Source organism: Neodiprion fabricii, chromosome 3, assembly GCF_021155785.1.
Source record: "Neodiprion fabricii isolate iyNeoFabr1 chromosome 3, iyNeoFabr1.1, whole genome shotgun sequence".
NCBI lineage: Eukaryota > Metazoa > Arthropoda > Insecta > Hymenoptera > Diprionidae > Neodiprion > Neodiprion fabricii.
The window spans coordinates 5,572,681-5,592,999 of record NC_060241.1 but is presented as its reverse complement, the minus strand read 5'-3'; the positions used below and the strand labels follow the sequence as shown (position 1 = coordinate 5,592,999).

Here is a 20,319-nt window from a genome sequence, read left to right as displayed (position 1 = left end):
TACTGCTGACGTTGATTGAAGACACGTATATTTAGTCAACGCTGCTGGTAAGATTGAATTGGTAATAATTTTATTTTGTCAGCAGAGATAATTTTACGATAACGTCGAAATTTGTGAGGACCATTACATTAATGAGATATAGGATTCGCCGATAAATTCGATGTGTAATTTTGCAAAACTAGAATTTTTATCCTGTAGCCAAATCAGTACCATTTTATAAGCTTCGGTAAAATTCAGGAGAAAAATTGTACAAAGTATGAAACGGGAGATAATTATTGATTCAGTTAGTCCGTAATCATTGGATTTAATTAACTGGCTGACTTGCAATTGAGAAATATTTTGGTTTGATTTCATTTAATAAAATCAATTGCATAAATTCTCGAAACAGTTATATTTCTCACTTGAGATAAAGACACCTCAAATCAAGCCAGCATCGGAAACAAAAGAATCAGATATTTTTAGACTCCTCTTATAACTCTTTAAGGTTTTGCATTTAATACACAAGCGTCAGTCCCGTTTTGAGATACTGCAAAGAGATGTAGTCTCAAATCCACACTGACAATGAGCCTGATACGAACTTGTGGGCTCAACATTGACGATTCGAGAAGCGAGCATCGTAATTCGGTATGCAATTAGCTTTGACAAAAGCAAGTAATTGATATTTTCAATTCACTAGAACTTCCGAACGACAAATTGGCTCGCCAGGAAAGGAGTTCGTACGATTCGCATTAATTAGTTGTGATGAAATGCACTTTTTCAAAATCAACACACCAAATATCCACAAGTTCATAATGGAGAAATCACGAGTTAAAATTCTGAACATCATTTGCTGACGGATTGATATTTTTGATTGTCATCGAAAAAAAATCCTAATGCTTAGCACGAGATGTAATATGCTATGCTTAGACTGGGAGAAAAATTAACTTTTGTTTTGTTGATGTTTTTTTTTTTTTTGCTGTTATTTTTGCACGATTATATTATTGATAATATCTGTTGATCACGAGTAGTGACCTGCGCCTTTTCCATGCGTCGATGCGAACTATTTGAATATCAAAATGCCAACACCATTATGATTTTCGAAAGTCATTAATGAATTCGAAGTGATAGCAAGTTTCCATCCGTTTTAACCGTTAATGATTTTAACGTATACCACGCTTTTTACTTGAATAGGGTGTATTCTACTGTGAAAGGACGATCGGCATTAGCGAAATTCCTGGTTAAAAAACTATCCGTTTACGCCATTGCACAGGATGTTGACAGGAGGACATTATTCGAAGCTGCAAAGGAAGGATCATCAGAATTTGTGCAATGGTTGGAGAACAATAAGTTTCATATTTTATGTTGACGATCAAGATAAATTCGGAAGAACATTACTGCATCAGGCTGCAGCGTTCGAGGAATACCAAATTATAATTATGCTAGTGGCTACACTGAACCAAAATGTTTCTATTCAGGATATTTCTGAACGAACATTTCTCTATGAGCTTGTTTCAAAAGGGCGATTACGGGTACTGTGTATTCCGTACTGAATATCTTTCTATTACATGGAAGGATTCGACAAATCTGATGGATAATTTTCTTAATTTTTTTATAATCCAATCACTGAACATGATCAGAAATTATTTCCATTATGAATTGAAAAAGTAATGGTTAATGCATTACTTGTTCATTAAAAAATTTGCAACCCTGTTCAATTCAAATGAACATCACCATCCATTGCCGACCGAGACATTGCCAACGTAAAAGGTTACCGACTGAGTTATCCAAGATTCACGTGTCATTGTTTTTCTGAGAATATAATTATTTCACGAGGTGGCGTGGATAAACAACCTTATGTGTCGTGTCCGTCACTTGGTGACGTGTGGAAAACTAGTGAGGAGAAAGTTGTTTTTCTTTACTTACATGGTTTATGTGTAGCTGAATAAAAAATGCCTGTAATTGTGCAACGCACATCAAACACGTCGGTATTCAAGTGTTCGAAAATTGCTGCGCTTTCCTAATAATCACAGGCTAACTTATAAATAAACAATCCTTGTCTCTTCGGAACGGCAACGGTGTGACAGTGTTTACTTGTCAATAAAAAGTTAATAATGATAATCAGACGTGGCTCAGTGTCTTCGACGTACTGCCACGCGTTTATTCGCTTGTTTGTCCGCTCGAACAGTAACTTAAAAAGCCGCATTTATCGCTACCAATTTCCTAACCTCACTTAAAATTGTCTGCACAAAAATACAGCCGTGGAACTTTGTTTGAAAGGTTGTGACCCAATCCCCTGGTCTCATCGCATCGCTCTGCATCCCTTAATTAAGGAATCGCCACTGCGATTAGCTGGCGTAATTAAATGTCCTGAAAATTCCAACACTCACTGCGCCGTTTCGTTTGCAATTTCTGTTGGCGATGCGAGGCTTGTGAAAGTCTATGAGCTAAAAGTTCGCATCAAAGAGCTTGATCGCTCTCAAAATGATGACTAACCTATCGCATGTAATGACGCTGGCGAACAGCGTCATCGGCGTCAGTGTTCTTGCAATGCCGTTCTGCTTTAAGCAGTGCGGCATCGTTCTCGCGGTACTGATGCTATTTTTGAGCAGCATTTTGTCCAAGTTGGCTTGCCACTTCCTTGTTAAATCCGCAGTCATGTCGCGCAGGCGGAACTTCGAGTTTCTCGCCTTTCACGCGTTCGGTAGGACCGGAAAATTCCTAGCCGAATTGTTCATCATCGGCTTTCTCATGGGCACCTGCATAGCGTTTTTTGTTGTCGTCGGAGACCTCGGACCTGAAATCGTCGGAAAACTTATCGACAAAACGCCGGAGGATATCAGGTCCAGTCTTTTAGTCACAATGGGTGTTTTCATCATCCTACCTCTTGGACTGCTCAGAAACGTCGATAGCTTGTCAAGCATTTGCACCGTCACCATTGGCTTCTACCTCTGCCTTGTTTTGAAGGTAATTCAATGCTTGGAATTCATTTTGTTTACTCATTGCAATTTCACAGACCGTAAGTCAATAAGTTTTAGCAAATTTCAACTTGATAAAACTTCGTTTTTTTCCTATACAGGTGATGACTGAATCCATGACGCATATTTTTGCTACCGACTGGTACGATAAAGTGTTTTATTGGCGTCCGTACGGCATTTTACAATGTCTACCAATATTTTCCATGGCTTTATTCTGCCAGACGCAATTGTTTGAGATTTATGAAACAATTCCAAATGTCTCTCTTGAAAAGATGAATCGGGTCGTAGACAATGCACTGAATATCTGCACCACTGTCTATGTTTTTGTTGGATTTTTTGGGTACGTGGCTTTCTGCACTCTTCCGTTCACAGGTGAGAAGAAATGTAAAAATTTATCTTGTAGTTTTTTTTCTTTATTAGGCCTGTTCGTTTCTCCAATTCATCATTTGTATGTGCAATTCAAAAATATGTCTTTTAATTTTCAGGAAATATATTGATGAGTTTTGAACCGAGTTTATCGTCAGATGTGATAAAAATTGGCTTCGTACTGTCAGTCGCATTTAGTTTTCCACTTGTTATTTTTCCATGCAGAGCGAGTCTGAATTCTCTATTATTTCGTTGGGTAAGCTCAAATTGAAACGAATTAGATGTATACATAATAATGACACAATCCAAAATTTCACAACTATGAACCCATTTTCAGGCTCAATCCCACGATACATCAAACAACTACATTCCAGAAGCTCGATTCAAGTGTCTCACTTTCACGATAGTTGGAGTTTCTCTGGTAATCGGAATTTTGATTCCAAACATTGAATTTGTACTAGGACTGGTGGGATCGACGATCGGAGTGATGATTTGTCTCATGTTTCCTGCCGCGTTCTTCATTTCCATCAGCAGTAAAAATACCAGCGAAAGATTGATGGCTCAGGTTTGTCTGCAAATCAACCCATTTTTGCTTTTATAATCTGCTCTAATCTCCTCACGACACTAATCTATTATTACTTTCAGATTATTCTTTTCGTAGGCGTGTGGATAATGATCTTGGGCACTTATGCGAATCTTTACGCTATAGAGGAATCTGCTAATATCAAAGTCGTGACCCCGGTAGCTTCCTTCAACCGATTAAACAACATTCCAATTGATTTTATCAAAGATCGGGATGTTCAAGTCGTCCCACCAATTGCAAAAATAAATGATATTTCAAATATCATTGATGGTGAGTACTCACAATTCAGTAGAATTATCATCACTGAGAAAAGTCAAGAACCAACTACTAGTTTGTATATTTTCAGCACCTGAATTCAAACCATTTGAAGCAGAAAAGTCTCAAGACAAAGGTTCAAAGGAAGACGTACGTCAAGAACCGCCAATTCCAGTTGAAAGAGCTGTGGTTAATGAGAAATTGACTTTAGAAACGAAAAAACCTGACATTAACTTGATTCCCACGCTTGCTCCCGTGTTGCAAGAGATGGCTGAAAAGTTAGAGAAGTTGGATCAGAATAAAAATGAAAATCTTGAGGATAGAGACAAGAAAGAGAAAAAAGGTATGGTCGCGTCAAGTGTGGAAAAGAAAATCGGAGATGCTGAAATGAAAGAAAAGAGAGACCCTGTTGTGCAGAAAGTCGATAATTACGTTAATTCTGACGCTATAAAAAAGGAGGAAGCCGAGTTGGCAGAGGACACGAAATTGGCAGCCCCATCGGAGGTTGAAAAGTTGAAGAAAACATTGGAGATGCATAAACTCGAACAAAGACAATTACTCGAGGAACAAAAAAAGATTATAGGCAATTTAAATCAACGTAAACAAGAGCTTGAGAGGGAAAAGAAAGAAAAAGAGGCAATGAAAAAAAAAGAAAAGGAAGTAGAGCTTGACAAGAGTATCGATGCTGATACTCCAATTGGTGCTAAAAATAATAATTTAATTATCAAAGATGTGGAGAAAAATGTACAGCCAGAGAAAGTCGTTTCTGTTGATGGACAGAGCAATAAGAATACAAAGAAGGATAAGTTAAGGGATACCGAAGCTAATAATGTAGAATTTGCGGTAGATGGTGATGGAAAGCAATATGCAGAGAAAGATTTATTCAATACTGTTGGAGGTGAAACTGATAAAAAATTGCGTGGGCCGATTCTTAGTGCATTAACAAAGCAAACCCCGAATTCGAGTAACGCAAATAACATTCCTGCAGATGTAAATCACGACAATATCATTTCACCTGAAACGAACGTCGTGAATATAGAGCCTGGTAAACCAAATCCATCCAACAGTGGTGTACAAACATTGTACGATAATAAAAAGAAAATTCCAGTTCCGATTGCTCTAGTTATGAGTGAGAAAACTAGGGTGAATGGAGTAAACGAAGAACGAACGCTCTCAAAAAAACAAAATGAAAATCTCGAGATCAGGCGAGATATTCTTGAGAGTCCAGACAGAAAAAAACGAGATATTGATGAGGGTATTGTAATCAAATCGGATGTATTGCCTGTGATCTTAGAAGCAGAGAAGATCGAGTCTTTCTTGAACAAAGTTGCACAGACAGATGATAAACAAGAGTGTGCTAAAACGGATGGCTCTCTGCAAGACGCAAATAAAAAAGTTACTAATCAAAAGGAAGGTGGAAATCCTGAGAAACCAACATCGACAGAGTCATTATTAATTAAAACGAATTCCTACTTGTCTGATCAGAGCCTGGTGAATGAAAATTCATTAGTCAATAGTTTTGATCTGCGAGAAAACTTCGACAAGACTAATGAGAGAAACCTGAGACCTGCCAGTACCAATAATGGTGATAGTAAGTAATTCAAGTCAACCACTATTATATACCACTAATGTGATATGAGACTGCGGCATAATAATTTCAACCCTTTTGGTTCTAATGAATTTTGATTAGGTTATATTTTATTGTTAATGAAAAACCAATTGCGAAATATGGAAAAACAATGTCATTAATACTTGTGTGTTAAAGTAACGCAGCATAATTGAAAAAAAGCATTATTTTATACGTAATAATTACGAGTAGGTAAGTTCGGTGTCAAAGAAGGCAAAGCAATATATCGTTACTAATGACATAGCTTTATTAATCTTTATTGAATGCAATACCAATAATTGTATTTATTTTCAATGTGTCAGGTATTAATAGAGTATTCAATGATTTTTACAGTAAGTTCGAGAATTAACGATATGTGCAACTGAGATCTGATAATTATTCGGCAAATGTTGACTAAACGGTATAAATACTTTAAACTTGAGTAAAAATTGTCATTCCATTAATTTAAAAATTATTCTAATTATTTAAATATTTAGTAATAATATTTTATAAAAGTATCTGAAAATTCCAGCATACTAACTTGAGACAACTAGCGTTTGATAGGTACTTCGGTGAAGATAATAAAAAGATTGAAGATAAAAATATTTTCATAAAAATTTTCAAAATCTTAGCTACTAGGAATGCTGGTGTATGGAAAAATCGTGCTACAAGTCGCCTTAACCTGTTCGTAAACTCCAAAAAACACAAAGCCTCCTAAGGTGAAACCAAATACTCTTGGCGCGAAACCTGCGAACAGTCTGTAAAAAGAAAAAAATCCGAATGAATGAACGATTCGATTAAGAAAAATGTATAATACTGATATTTAATAAAATAATAACTTGTACATAATTTTTGGTAACATTACACTTGCATTTTATTCAGATGTCTTGTCCCTAATTATTTTTTCACATTTACTGACTCATTGTAGTAACTGTGTTATGATATCCATCAAACAATTTGAATGACTCACCCTTTAGCGCCTTTTTCTCTATAGACTTCCTTCAGCATGGTCGATATTTTTACTTCATCCTTTTCTGCCGAAGTATCGGAAAGCATAATTCTAGTTTTCGCAACATCTAGGGGGGTCGTTATCACTGCCGCCACCGCAACTATAATTTAGAAGCAATTTAGCGATGTGATCAATCACAGAGTGAGTTTCTCTCAACGCACCAGACCCAGCACCACATATAGCTCCTTCCAGAGGAGTGCAATCTCTACACGCCTGGCGTTTCCAACATAGTTTGAAATACTCCCACAGCGGCATTTGTATCAGACCAAAAGGCAAATCTCTTAATACTGTGCTACCGTAACCACGATACAAAGTTCGTAATTTCAGTTTTCCCTTGTCTTGTAGGAGCGCCTGCTTTCTCTGCTTCATCACTTCCACCGGAACCCGAACAAGACATGCAACCTGTTTGTGAATTGGTTTTTAAAGTGAAAAAAATAACAACCTAGTCAGATTGTTCTCAATAATGTAAGGAAATACTTTGTAGTATCAATTAGGGCTGATAACAGGCTATATTTTTCTCACTTTCAGTCATGTCTCTTCAACTACTTTACAAATTTTCTAGTGTGTTAATTTCTACATTTTGTAACACACAAGTTTCACTGATAAAATGATTCGAGATTAATTAAAATCATTTTGTAATAACTTGAGAGCCAGGTATTTGGATTCCAAAAATGTAGATTTTAACAATGAAAGTAGTAAAATGGGGGTAAGTCTAAAAAGCCAATCGATATACTTTTCTGAGAGAAGTTACTTGCCACCAGTTCCATTTAAAGAAATTATATATTTTACATGATACAACTATGTAGAACTATTTACCATTTCACCCAAAGAAGCAGCACCCATATGAATGAAGAGGTGATAAGTTTGAGGTATTTTAGGCTGTGTAAATTCTTTAATCCCTTCATAAGTAATGAAAAATAAGGAGGCTGAAAGAGGAACGATTCAAGGTATAATCAAAAAGCATTGAATGGTGATGCACATTCTTTATAAATCATGTACATAGTGTGAGCTTTTCTGACACACCTGCTGGTGCGGAGCCAACCATAACTGGTATCACCCCCTGATAAAGTCTCCTGAAGCCGCCCGATTGATTAAATCCATGTTGACTTTGCAGCCTTGTCTTTAACGTATCCAGGGGGAAAAACGTCAAGTCGCAAACAGTGCCAGCGACTCCTCCGGACTAAATTTATTCATTTAGAATTTGTGACCGTTAAAGCAATAATTTTCTTTTATCTTTGGTATTATCACAGATATAATAGTCGACAAGTAAGTTAATATTTGTTAGGGACTCCGTACTCCTGTACGTTAACAATCCGTTGCAACTAGCAGCATGCGTATTGAAAACTAGTTTTCAAGGTGTTTAGAGGTAAATTTGAAAGAGCAGGTTTTTTCCTACGTGAATCGTGGCATAACTTAAATAAATTATCAGATGTTACTTTGAAATCAGAAATCGGGATGAGAACCTGGACGGCTCGTGGTTATAACTACGTGGAATGAGACGCAGAGACATTATTTGTGAATTGTAAAAACGTGGAAAGGAACGTGAGATCGCTTTGAAAAAGGAATATTGTAAATTTCATCATTACTTACGATCATCGAGGAAAAAAAAACGTTCCTGGAATTGATGCTGCCGGCAATCTTTGCGTCCTCGTGAAACATTTCGACGTTGGATTCGGTGATCGATGAACAGCGACAGTAATTGGTGAAACTAGGAGTACATTTCAAGTATTTTATTCAGTTCGGTCATTTCGAAACGACTAGACTCATTGAATTTGGACGTGTCCGTTCGTTACGATCGTTCAGCCGGCCTTCGACACGTGATTCGCCTCACTTCGCGCTCAGTCGTGACATTTGCTCAATATATTAGAACCCTCGCGTGGTGCGCGCGCAGCTACGGCGGTTGGCTGCTGTGCTTGCGGCACCTGCTCAAGGATGGGGTCAAGGTCCTCCTTCCGTGACCTGCCTCAGTAAGGGCAGAAGCACGATTGACCAATAACCTGCGAAGTACCGCAAGCATTGAGACTAGTGGCGCTGTAGGGATTCGGAAGATGTGATTATAGCGCCATGTTGAAGGAAGGCACGGACGTAAGCCCCTTGATGTCAGACAACTTGAAGTACAGCAACGGGTGTTCGGTAAACGTACACCAGGATATAGAAATATGCTAATACTGCGGGGGAAAAACCGTTACTTAAGATTGAAGTGCGGCAGAATTTGGAATGTGAGTAGTTAAGTCTGTAACAGAAGGATAAATGGCAAATGAAGGAAGACAAACTGTGATACCTATCATAAGTCAATATTAAACAATTACTTCGAAGCCTTTCTGCCTTTGAACCAAATGATTATGATGATGAATGGAAATATGTGATGAATAAGACTTTGTGCATCCTGACAAATACTCTATGATGTTCAGTGTGTGGGTCAATTTGATCATTTCGTCGACAGCGTTTTGTAACTGCTTGCAAGCGAATTAGGGCCGTAGAAATGACCAACTGTATTGATCTGAATGAAAATTCTATGATTGTCAAGATTGCTCGACGTTAAAAAAATACAAGAGTTAATTGGCTTTACGTTCTTCGCGATTTTATTGTTTGAAAGATGTCGAAAACAGATAAGCCAAGATTTTTATGCGATTTTTGGGGAGAATTTGTCCTCCGGAAATCGATTTGAACGATCAGCCTTATAAGACAAATTGTAGACCCTGGGAAAGCCAAAGAACATACATAGAACAACGTTAAATAGACAGCTAAGGCGATACACGAGTTGAGGGTTTTTTGGCAATCCATGAGAATCCGATGCTCGCTGTGATTCTGAGACAGTGGGCGATCGATATTGCTCGTAAAATAACGTCGATATAGTGCGAGAGAGGATTATTTCCAACAATATTCGAAATCATCAAAATTTTCGAGATAATTCGGAGACATACTTATTTTCAGCAAAAATCTTTTGTCCAAGAATTGATTTGCATAGCCCTACATTGACTGATTGGACGCCCCAGAATGTGTGGATAAGATCTAGAGAAGCAAACGTATAACAGTTAATGTGATACAAACAGAATATGATGTATATTAACTTCTTAATCATTTTGATACAGATGACATGAAACAGACAGATTACAATATCATACATCATCTATCCAATTCTGCAGGGGTGCTACACGCCGGCTGAAACTTCAGCTATGTGTTGGAACTATATTGACAGCTATCGCAGGATTATTTATAGTCTGATGATAACATTGTATGATGTATGCTCATTCCCTCAAACCAATATAGATTTCTTATGTGAGTTTGAATCATACTTTCATACCCCTTTTTGTTTTTCACTTCGATTCTATATTTGGACTTGTTGATTTAATACACACTGACACATACACACTTGTATAAGAATGAGTCATATTGAATAAATGGTGAAAACTTGAAGGATACAAATTTACGATGTTTCATTCAAACCTTTTTGAAAATCCTTTAAAAATTGAGAAGGTTTGATCCGGAAGTTTGAGCGACTAGCCTAGCGTAGGATTCAGACTGCGCGCAATCAGGCTGACGCTGATTTACGTCGGAATAGTACATGAAAGAATTCATTCCAGCACTTTTCAGAATCGCGAAAAATTTTCGCCGAAAATGCGAAGGGCCTTACTTTTTCCTCATTTTTTGAGCTGAAAAGTTTTCGTCTAAGAATTGATTCGTATGACTCTTTCCCGACCAATTGGACCCCAAGGAACTCAGAAAACGCAGCAAAAGGAGCGTGGGATCAACGGGAGAGAAGATACGAGGAAAAAAGCACCTGCTGAAAAATGTCGAAAATTCAGGTTTTCGTTTTTTGGCTGTAACTTCCGATGCGTTGATCGCAGCGTATTGGGACTGCGCCTAATCGATTTCTCTCGCAAAATTACGTCGGAATAGTGCCACAAATAATTTATTCCAGCACTTTTGAAAATCGCGAGAATTTTAGCCAAAAATACAAAGGGGTTAACCTTCCTTTTTTTCTGACCAAAAAATTTCTCGTCTCAGAATTGATTCGTATGACTATTTCCCGACCAATTGGACCCCAAGGAACTCAGAAAACGCAGCAAAAGGAGCGTGAGATCAACGGGAGAGAAGGTACGAGGAAAAAAGCACCTGCTGAAAAATGTCGAAAATTCAGGTTTTCGTTTTTTGGCTGTAACTTTCGATGAGTTGATCGCAGCGTATTGGGACTACGCCCAATCGATTTCTCTCGCAAAATTACGTCGGACTAGTGCCACAAATAATTTATTCCAGCACTTTTGGAAATGGCAAAAATTTTCGCCAAAAATACAAAGGGGTCTCCCTTTTTTTTTGGCCAAAAATTTTTCGTCTCAGAAGTGATTCGTATGACTCTTTCCCGACCAATTGGACCCCAAGGAACTCAGAAAACGCAGCAAAAGGAGCGTGGGATCAACGGGAGAGAAGATACGAGGAAAAAAGCACCTGCTGAAAAATGTCGAAAATTCAGGTTTTCGTTTTTTGGCTGTAACTTTCGATGAGTTGATCGCAGCGTATTGGGACTACGCCCAATCGATTTCTCTCGCCAAATTACGTCGGAATAGTGCCACAAATAATTTATTCCAGCACTTTTGGAAATCGCGAAAATTTTCGCCAGAAATACAAAGGGGTTAACCTTCCTTTTTTTTTGGCCAAAAAATTTTTCGTCTCAGAATTGATTCGTATGACTCTTTCCCGACCAATTGGACCCCGAGGAACTCAGAAAACGCAGCAAAAGGAGCGTGGGATCAGCGGGAGAGAAGATACGAGGAAAAAAGCACCTGCTGAAAAATGTCGAAAATTCAGGTTTTCGTTTTTTGGCTGTAACTTTCGATGAGTTGATCGCAGCGTATTGGGACTGCGCCCAATCGATTTTTCTCGTAAAATTACGTCGTAATAGTGCCACAATTAATTTATTCCAGCACTTTTGAAAATCGCGAAAATTTCCGCTAATAATACAAAGGGGTTAACCTTCCTTTTTTTTTGACCAAAAAATTTTTCGTCTCAGAATTGATTTGTATGACTCTTTTCCGACCAATAGGACCCCAAGGAACTCAGAAAACGCAGCGAAAAGAGCGTGGGATCAACGGGAGAGAAGATACGAGGAAAAAAGCACCTGCTGAAAAATGTCGAAAATTCAGGTTTTCGTTTTTTGGCTGTAACTTTCGATGAGTTGATCGCAGCGTATTGGGACTACGCCCAATCGATTTCTCTCGCAAAATTACGTCGGAATAGTGCCACAAATAATTTATTCCAGCACTTTTGGAAATCGCGAAAATTTTCGCCAGAAATACAAAGGGGTTAACCTTCCTTTTTTTTTGGCCAAAAAATTTTTCGTCTCAGAATTGATTCGTATGACTCTTTCCCGACCAATTGGACCCCGAGGAACTCAGAAAACGCAGCAAAAGGAGCGTGGGATCAGCGGGAGAGAAGATACGAGGAAAAAAGCACCTGCTAAAAAATGTCGAAAATTCAGGTTTTCGTTTTTTGGCTGTAACTTTCGATGAGTTGATCGCAGCGTATTGTGACTACGCCCAATCGATTTCTCTCGCAAAATTACGTCGGAAAAGTGCCACAAATAATTTATTCCAGCACTTTTGAAAATCGCGAAAATTTTCGCCAAAAATACAAAGGGGTTAACCTTCCTTTTTTTCTGACCAAAAAATTTCTCGTCTCAGAATTGATTCGTATGACTCTTTCCCGACCAATTGGACCCCAAGGAACTCAGAAAACGCAGCAAAAGGAGCGTGGGATCAACGGGAGAGACGGTACGAGGAAAAAAGCACCTGCTGAAAAATGTCGAAAATTCAGGTTTTCGTTTTTTGGCTGTAACTTTCAATGCGTTGATCGCAGCGTATTGGGACTGCGCCCAATCGATTTCTCTCGCAAAATTACGTCGGAATAGTGCCACAAATAATTTATTCCAGCACTTTTGGAAATCGCGAAAATTTTCGCCAGAAATACAAAGGGGTTAACCTTCCTTTTTTTTTGGCCAAAAAATTTTTCGTCTCAGAATTGATTCGTATGACTCTTTCCCGACCAATTGGACCCCGAGGAACTCAGAAAACGCAGCAAAAGGAGCGTGGGATCAGCGGGAGAGAAGATACGAGGAAAAAAGCACCTGCTGAAAAATGTCGAAAATTCAGGTTTTCGTTTTTTGGCTGTAACTTTCGATGAGTTGATCGCAGCGTATTGTGACTACGCCCAATCGATTTCTCTCGCAAAATTACGTCGGAAAAGTGCCACAAATAATTTATTCCAGCACTTTTGAAAATCGCGAAAATTTTCGCCAAAAATACAAAGGGGTTAACCTTCCTTTTTTTCTGACCAAAAAATTTCTCGTCTCAGAATTGATTCGTATGACTCTTTCCCGACCAATTGGACCCCAAGGAACTCAGAAAACGCAGCAAAAGGAGCGTGGGATCAACGGGAGAGACGGTACGAGGAAAAAAGCACCTGCTGAAAAATGTCGAAAATTCAGGTTTTCGTTTTTTGGCTGTAACTTTCAATGCGTTGATCGCAGCGTATTGGGACTGCGCCCAATCGATTTCTCTCGCAAAATTACGTCGGAATAGTGCCACAAATAATTTATTCCAGCACTTTTGGAAATGGCGAAAATTTTCGCCAAAAATACAAAGGGGTTAACCTTCCTTTTTTTTTCGGCCAAAAAATTTTTCGTCTCAGAATTGATTCGTATGACTCTTTCCCGACCAATTGGACCCCAAGGAACTCAGAAAACGCAGCAAAAGGAGCGTGGGATCAACGGGAGAGAAGATACGAGGAAGAAAGCACACGCTGAAAAATGTCGAAAACGCAGGTCCTCGTTTTTCAGCTCTTACTTTTGACGAGTTGATCGCAGCGTACTGGTACTACGCCTAATCGATTTCTCTTGCAAAATTACGTCGAAGTAGTGCCAGAAAGAATTTATCGCAGCACTTCTCAAAATCGCGAAAATTTTCGCCAAAAATACAAAGGGGTTAACCTTCCTTTTTTTTTGACCGTAAAATTTTTCGTCTCAGAATTGATTCGTATGACTCTTTTCCGATCAATTGGACCCCAAGGAACTCAGAAAACGCAGCAAAAGGAGCGTGGGATCAACGGGAGAGAAGATACGAGGAAAAAAGCACCTCCTGAAAACTGTCGAAAATTCAGGTTTTCGTTTTTTGGCTGTAACTTTCGATGAGTTGATCGCAGCGTATTGGGACAACGCCCAATCGATTTCTCTCGCAAAATTACGTCGGAATAGTGCCACAAATAATTTATTCCAGCACTTTTGGAAATCGCGAAAATTTTCGCCAGAAATACAAAGGGGTTAACCTTCCTTTTTTTTTGGCCAAAAAATTTTTCGTCTCAGAATTGATTCGTATGACTCTTTCCCGACCAATTGGACCCCAAGGAACTCAGAAAACGCAGCAAAAGGAGCGTGGGATCAGCGGGAGAGAAGATACGAGGAAAAAAGCACCTGCTGAAAAATGTCGAAAATTCAGGTTTTCGTTTTTTGGCTGTAACTTTCGATGAGTTGATCGCAGCGTATTGGGACTGCGCCCAATCGATTTTTCTCGTAAAATTACGTCATAATAGTGCCACAATTAATTTATTCCAGCACTTTTGAGAATCGCGAAAATTTCCGCTAAAAATACAAAGGGGTTAACCTTCCTTTTTTTTTGACCAAAAAATTTTTCGTCTCAGAATTGATTTGTATGACGCTTTTCCGACCAATAGGACCCCAAGGAACTCAGAAAACGCAGCGAAAAGAGCGTGGGATCAACAGGAAAGAAGTTACATCGAAAAAAGCACCCGCTGAAAAATGTCGAAAACGCAGGTCCTCGTTTTTCAGCTCTCACTTTTGACGAGTTGATCGCAGCGTACTGGTACTACGCCCAATCGATTTCTCTTGCAAAATTACGTCGAAATAGTGCCAGAAAGAATTTATCGCAGCACTTCTCAAACTCGCGAAAATTTTCGCCAAAAATACAAAGGGGTTAACCTTCCTTTTTTTTTGGCCAAAAAATTTTTCGTCTCAGAATTGATTCGTATGACTCTTTCCCGACCAATTGGACCCCAAGGAACTCAGAAAACGCAGCAAAAGGAGCGTGGGATCAACGGGAGAGAAGATACGAGGAATAAAGCACCTCCTGAAAACTGTCGAAAATTCAGGTTTTCGTTTTTTGGCTGTAACTTTCAATGCGTTGATCGCAGCGTATTGGGACTGCGCCCAATCGATTTCTCTCGCAAAATTACGTCGGAATAGTGCCACAAATAATTTATTCCAGCACTTTTGGAAATGGCGAAAATTTTCGCCAAAAATACAAAGGGGTTAACCTTCCTTTTTTTTTGGCCAAAAAATTTTTCGTCTCAGAATTGATTCGTATGACTCTTTCCCGACCAATTGGACCCCAAGGAACTCAGAAAACGCAGCAAAAGGAGCGTGGCATCAACGGGAATGAAGATACGAGGAAAAAAGCACCTGCTGAAAAATGTCGAAAATTCAGGTTTTCGTTTTTTGGCTGTAACTTTCAATGCGTTGATCGCAGCGTATTGGGACTGCGCCCAATCGATTTCTCTCGCAAAATTACGTCGGAATAGTGCCACAAATAATTTATTCCAGCACTTTTGGAAATCGCGAAAATTTTCGCCAAAAATACAAAGGGGTTAACCTTCCTTTTTTTTTGGCCAAAAAATTTTTCGTCTCAGAAGTGATTCGTATGACTCTTTCCCGACCAATTGGACCCCAAGGAACTCAGAAAACGCAGCAAAAGGAGCGTGGGATCAACGGGAGAGAAGATACGAGGAAAAAAGCACCTGCTGAAAAATGTCGAAAATTCAGGTTTTCGTTTTTTGGCTGTAACTTTCGATGAGTTGATCGCAGCGTATTGGGACAACGCCCAATCGATTTCTCTCGCAAAATTACGTCGGAATAGTGCCACAAATAATTTATTCCAGCACTTTTGGAAATCGCGAAAATTTTCGCCAGAAATACAAAGGGGTTAACCTTCCTTTTTTTTTGGCCAAAAAATTTTTCGTCTCAGAATTGATTCGTATGACTCTTTCCCGACCAATTGGACCCCAAGGAACTCAGAAAACGCAGCAAAAGGAGCGTGGGATCAGCGGGAGAGAAGATACGAGGGAAAAAGCACCTGCTGAAAAATGTCGAAAATTCAGGTTTTCGTTTTTTGGCTGTAACTTTCGATGAGTTGATCGCAGCGTATTGGGACTGCGCCCAATCGATTTTTCTCGTAAAATTACGTCGTAATTGTGCCACAATTAATTTATTCCAGCACTTTTGAAAATCGCGAAAATTTCCGCTAAAAATACAAAGGGGTTAACCTTCCTTTTTTTTTGACCAAAAAATTTTTCGTCTCAGAATTGATTTGTATGACGCTTTTCCGACCAATAGGACCCCAAGGAACTCAGAAAACGCAGCGAAAAGAGCGTGGGATCAACAGGAAAGAAGTTACATCGAAAAAAGCACCCGCTGAAAAATGTCGAAAACGCAGGTCCTCGTTTTTCAGCTCTCACTTTTGACGAGTTGATCGCAGCGTACTGGTACTACGCCCAATCGATTTCTCTTGCAAAATTACGTCGAAATAGTGCCAGAAAGAATTTATCGCAGCACTTCTCAAACTCGCGAAAATTTTCGCCAAAAATACAAAGGGGTTAACCTTCCTTTTTTTTTGGCCAAAAAATTTTTCGTCTCAGAATTGATTCGTATGACTCTTTCCCGACCAATTGGACCCCAAGGAACTCAGAAAACGCAGCGAAAGGAGCGTGGGATCAACGGGAGAGAAGATACGAGGAATAAAGCACCTCCTGAAAACTGTCGAAAATTCAGGTTTTCGTTTTTTGGCTGTAACTTTCAATGCGTTGATCGCAGCGTATTGGGACTGCGCCCAATCGATTTCTCTCGCAAAATTACGTCGGAATAGTGCCACAAATAATTTATTCTAGCACTTTTGAAAATCGCGAAAATTTTCGCCAAAAATACAAAGGGGTTAACCTTCCTTTTTTTTTGACCATAAAATTTTTCGTCTCAGAATTGATTCGTATGACTCTTTTTCGATCAATTGGACCCCAAGAAACTCAGAAAACGCAGCAAAAGGAGCGTGGGATCAACGGGAGAGAAGATACGAGGAAAAAAGCACCTGCTGAAAAATGTCGTAAATTCAGGTTTTCGTTTTTTGGCTGTGACTTTCAATGAGTTGATCGCAGCGTATTGGGACTGCGCCCAATCGATTTTTCTCGTAAAATTACGTCGTAATAGTGCCACAATTAATTTATTCCAGCACTTTTGAAAATCGCGAAAATTTCCGCCAAAAATACAAAGGGGTTAACCTTCCTTTTTTTTTGACCAAAAAATTTTTCGTCTCAGAATTGATTCGTATGACTCTTTCCCGACCAATTGGACCCCAAGGAACTCAGAAAACGCAGCAAAAGGAGCGTGGGATCAACGGGAGAGAAGATAAGAGGAAAAAAGCACCTGCTGAAAAATGTCGAAAATTCAGGTTTTCGTTTTTTGGCTGTGACTTTCGATGAGTTGATCGCAGCGTGTTGGGACTGCGCCCAATCGATTTCTCTCGCAAAATTACGTCGGAATAGTGCCACAAATGATTGATTCCAGCACTTTTGAAAATCGCGAAAATTTTCGCAAAAAATACAAAGGGGTTAACCTTCCTTTTTTTTTGACCATAAAATTTTTCGTCTCAGAATTGATTCGTATGACTCTTTTCCGATCAATTGGACCCCAAGGAACTCAGAAAACACGGCAAAAGGTGCGTGGGATCAACGGGAGAGAAGGTACGAGGAAAAAAGCACCTGCTGAGAAATGTCGAAAATTCAGGTTTTCGTTTTTTGGCTGTAACTTTCGATGAGTTGATCGCAGCGTATTGGGACTACGCCCAATCGATTTCTCTCGCAAAATTACGTCGGACTAGTGCCACAAATAATTTATTCCAGCACTTTTGGAAATGGCGAAAATTTTCGCCAAAAATACAAAGGGGTTAACCTTCCTTTTTTTTGGCCAAAAAATTTTTCGTCTCAGAATTGATTCGTATGACTCTTTCCCGACCAATTGGACCCCAAGGAACTCAGAAAACGCAGCAAAAGATGCGTGGAATCGACGGGAGAGAAGGTACGAGGAAAAAAGCTCCTGCTGAAAAATGTCGAAAATTCAGGTTTTCGTTTTTTGGCTGTAACTTTCGATGAGTTGATCGCAGCGTACTGTGACTACGCCCAATCGATTTCTCTCGCAAAATTACGTCGGAATAGTGCCACAAATAATTTATTCCAGCACTTTTGAGAATCGCGAAAATTTTCGCCGGAAATACAAAGGGGTTAACCTTCCTTTTTTTTTGACCATGAAATTTTTCGTCTCAGAATTGATTCGTATGACAATTTTCCGATCAATTGGACCCCAAGGAACTCAGAAAACGCGGCAAAAGGTGCGTGGGATCAACGGGAGAGAAGATACGAGGAAAAAAGCACCTGCTGAAAACTGTCGAAAATTCAGGTTTCCGTTTTTTGGCTGTAACTTTCAATGCGTTGATCGCAGCGTATTGGGACTGCGCTCAATCGATTTCTCTCGCAAAATTACGTCGGAATAGTGCCACAAATAATTTATTCCAGCACTTTTGGAGATGGCGAAAATTTTCGCCAAAAATACAAAGGGGTTAACCTTCCTTTTTTTTTGGCCAAAAAATTTTTCGTCTCAGTATTGATTCGTATGACTCTTTCCCGACCAATTGGACCCCAAGGAACTCAGGAAACGCAGCAAAAGGAGCGTGGGATCAACGGGACAGAAGATACGAGGAAAAAAGCACCTGCTGAAAAATGTCGAAAATTCAGGTTTTCGTTTTTTGGCTGTAACTTTCAATGCGTTGATCGCAGCGTATTGGGACTGCGCTCAATCGATTTCTCTCGCAAAATTACGTCGGAATAGTGCCACAAATAATTTATTCCAGCACTTTTGAGAATCGCGAAAATTTTCGCCGGAAATACAAAGGGGTTAACCTTCCTTTTTTTTTGACCATGAAATTTTTCGTTTCAGAATTGATTCGTATGACTCTTTTCCGATCAATTGGACCCCAAGGAACTCAGAAAACGCGGCAAAAGGTGCGTGGGATCAACGGGAGAGAAGATACGAGGAAAAAAGCACCTGCTGAAAACTGTCGAAAATTCAGGTTTTCGTTTTTTGGCTGTAACTTTCAATGCGTTGATCGCAGCGTATTGGGACTGCGCTCAATCGATTTCTCTCGCAAAATTACGTCGGAATAGTGCCACAAATAATTTATTCCAGCACTTTTGGAGATGGCGAAAATTTTCGCCAAAAATACAAAGGGGTTAACCTTCCTTTTTTTTTGGCCAAAAAATTTTTCGTCTCAGTATTGATTCGTATGACTCTTTCCCGACCAATTGGACCCCAAGGAACTCAGGAAACGCAGCAAAAGGAGCGTGGGATCAACGGAAGAGAAGATACGAGGAAAAAAGCACCTGCTGATAAATGTCGAAAATTCAGGTTTTCGTTTTTTGGCTGTAACTTTCGATGAGTTGATCGCAGCGTATTGGGAGTACGCCCAATCGATTTCTCTCGCAAAATTACGTCGGAATAGTGCCACAAATAATTTATTCCAGCACTTTTGAAAATCGCGAAAATTTTCGCCAAAAATACAAAGGGGTTAACCTTCCTTTTTTTTTGACCATGAAATTTTTCGTCTCAGAATTGATTCGTATGACTCTTTTCCGATCAATTGGACCCCAAAGAACTCAGAAAACGCGGCAAAAGGTGCGTGGGATCAACGGGAGAGAAGATACGAGGAAAAAAGCACCTGCTGAAAACTGTCGAAAATTCAGGTTTTCGTTTTTTGGCTGTAACTTTCAATGCGTTGATCGCAGCGTATTGGGACTGCGCCCAATCGATTTCTCTCCCAAAATAACGTCGGAATAGTGCCACAAATAATTTATTCCAGCACTTTTGAAAATCGCGAAAATTTTCGCCAAAAATACAAAGGGGTTAACCTTCCTTTTTTTTTGGCCAAAAAATTTTTCGTCTCAGAATTGATTCGTATGACTCTTTCCCGACCAATTGGACCCCAAGGAACTCAGGAAACGCAGCAAAAGGAGCGTGGGATCAACGGGAGAGAAGATACGAGGAAAAAAGCACCTGCTGATAAATGTCGAAAATTCAGTTTTTCGTTTTTTGGCTGTCACTTGCGATGCGTTGATCGCAGCGTATTGGGACTGCGCCCAATCGATTTCTCTCGCAAAATTACGTCGAAATAATGCGCCAATTAATTTATTCCAGCACTTTTGAAAATCGCGAAAATTTTCGCCAAAAATACAAAGGGGTTAACCTTCCTTTTTTTTTGACCATAAAATTTTTCGTCTCAGAATTGATTCGTATGACTCTTTTCCGATCAATTGGACCCCAAGGAACTCAGAAAACGCGGCAAAAGGTGCGTGGGATCGACGGGAGAGAAGATACGAGGAAAAAAGCACCTGCTGAAAACTGTCGAAAATTCAGGTTTTCGTTTTTTGGCTGTAACTTTCAATG

General features: G+C 39.3%; 2 protein-coding genes across 2 annotated transcripts; one reads left to right on the top strand and one right to left on the bottom strand.

Moving 5' to 3' along the window:
• Positions 1-1,636: 1,636 nt before the first annotated feature.
• On the top strand, positions 1,637-6,628 carry LOC124177472 (putative sodium-coupled neutral amino acid transporter 10). The gene is made up of 6 exons (XM_046559854.1): positions 1,637-2,943; positions 3,056-3,326; positions 3,440-3,576; positions 3,658-3,885; positions 3,966-4,173; positions 4,250-6,628. Exons 1-6 carry the CDS (start codon positions 2,461-2,463, stop codon positions 5,755-5,757), a joined length of 2,835 nt encoding a protein of 944 aa, XP_046415810.1. The 5' UTR covers positions 1,637-2,460; the 3' UTR covers positions 5,758-6,628.
• Positions 6,382-8,758, bottom strand: LOC124177474 (S-adenosylmethionine mitochondrial carrier protein-like). The gene is made up of 6 exons (XM_046559856.1): positions 8,364-8,758; positions 7,797-7,953; positions 7,590-7,699; positions 6,935-7,175; positions 6,735-6,873; positions 6,382-6,522 (listed from the first exon to the last, which is right to left on the bottom strand). Exons 1-6 carry the CDS (start codon positions 8,430-8,432, stop codon positions 6,393-6,395), a joined length of 846 nt encoding a protein of 281 aa, XP_046415812.1. The 5' UTR covers positions 8,433-8,758; the 3' UTR covers positions 6,382-6,392.
• Between the last annotated feature and the right edge of the window lie 11,561 nt (positions 8,759-20,319).

Excerpts from the sequence above, each read along its gene's own strand:
- LOC124177472 (XM_046559854.1), top strand. The coding sequence starts at position 2,461 with ATGATGACTAACCTATCGCATGTAATGACGCTGGCGAACAGCGTCATC. Across the intron at positions 2,944-3,055 it reads ACCTCTGCCTTGTTTTGAAG|GTGATGACTGAATCCATGAC; the intron begins GTAATTCAATGC and ends TTTCCTATACAG. Across the intron at positions 3,327-3,439 it reads CTGCACTCTTCCGTTCACAG|GAAATATATTGATGAGTTTT; the intron begins GTGAGAAGAAAT and ends TTTAATTTTCAG.
- LOC124177474 (XM_046559856.1), bottom strand. The coding sequence starts at position 8,432 with ATGTTTCACGAGGACGCAAAGATTGCCGGCAGCATCAATTCCAGGAAC. Across the intron at positions 7,954-8,363 it reads TTTTTTTTTCCTCGATGATC|TCCGGAGGAGTCGCTGGCAC; the intron begins GTAAGTAATGAT and ends GAATAAATTTAG. Across the intron at positions 6,523-6,734 it reads AGAGAAAAAGGCGCTAAAGG|ACTGTTCGCAGGTTTCGCGC; the intron begins GTGAGTCATTCA and ends TTCTTTTTACAG.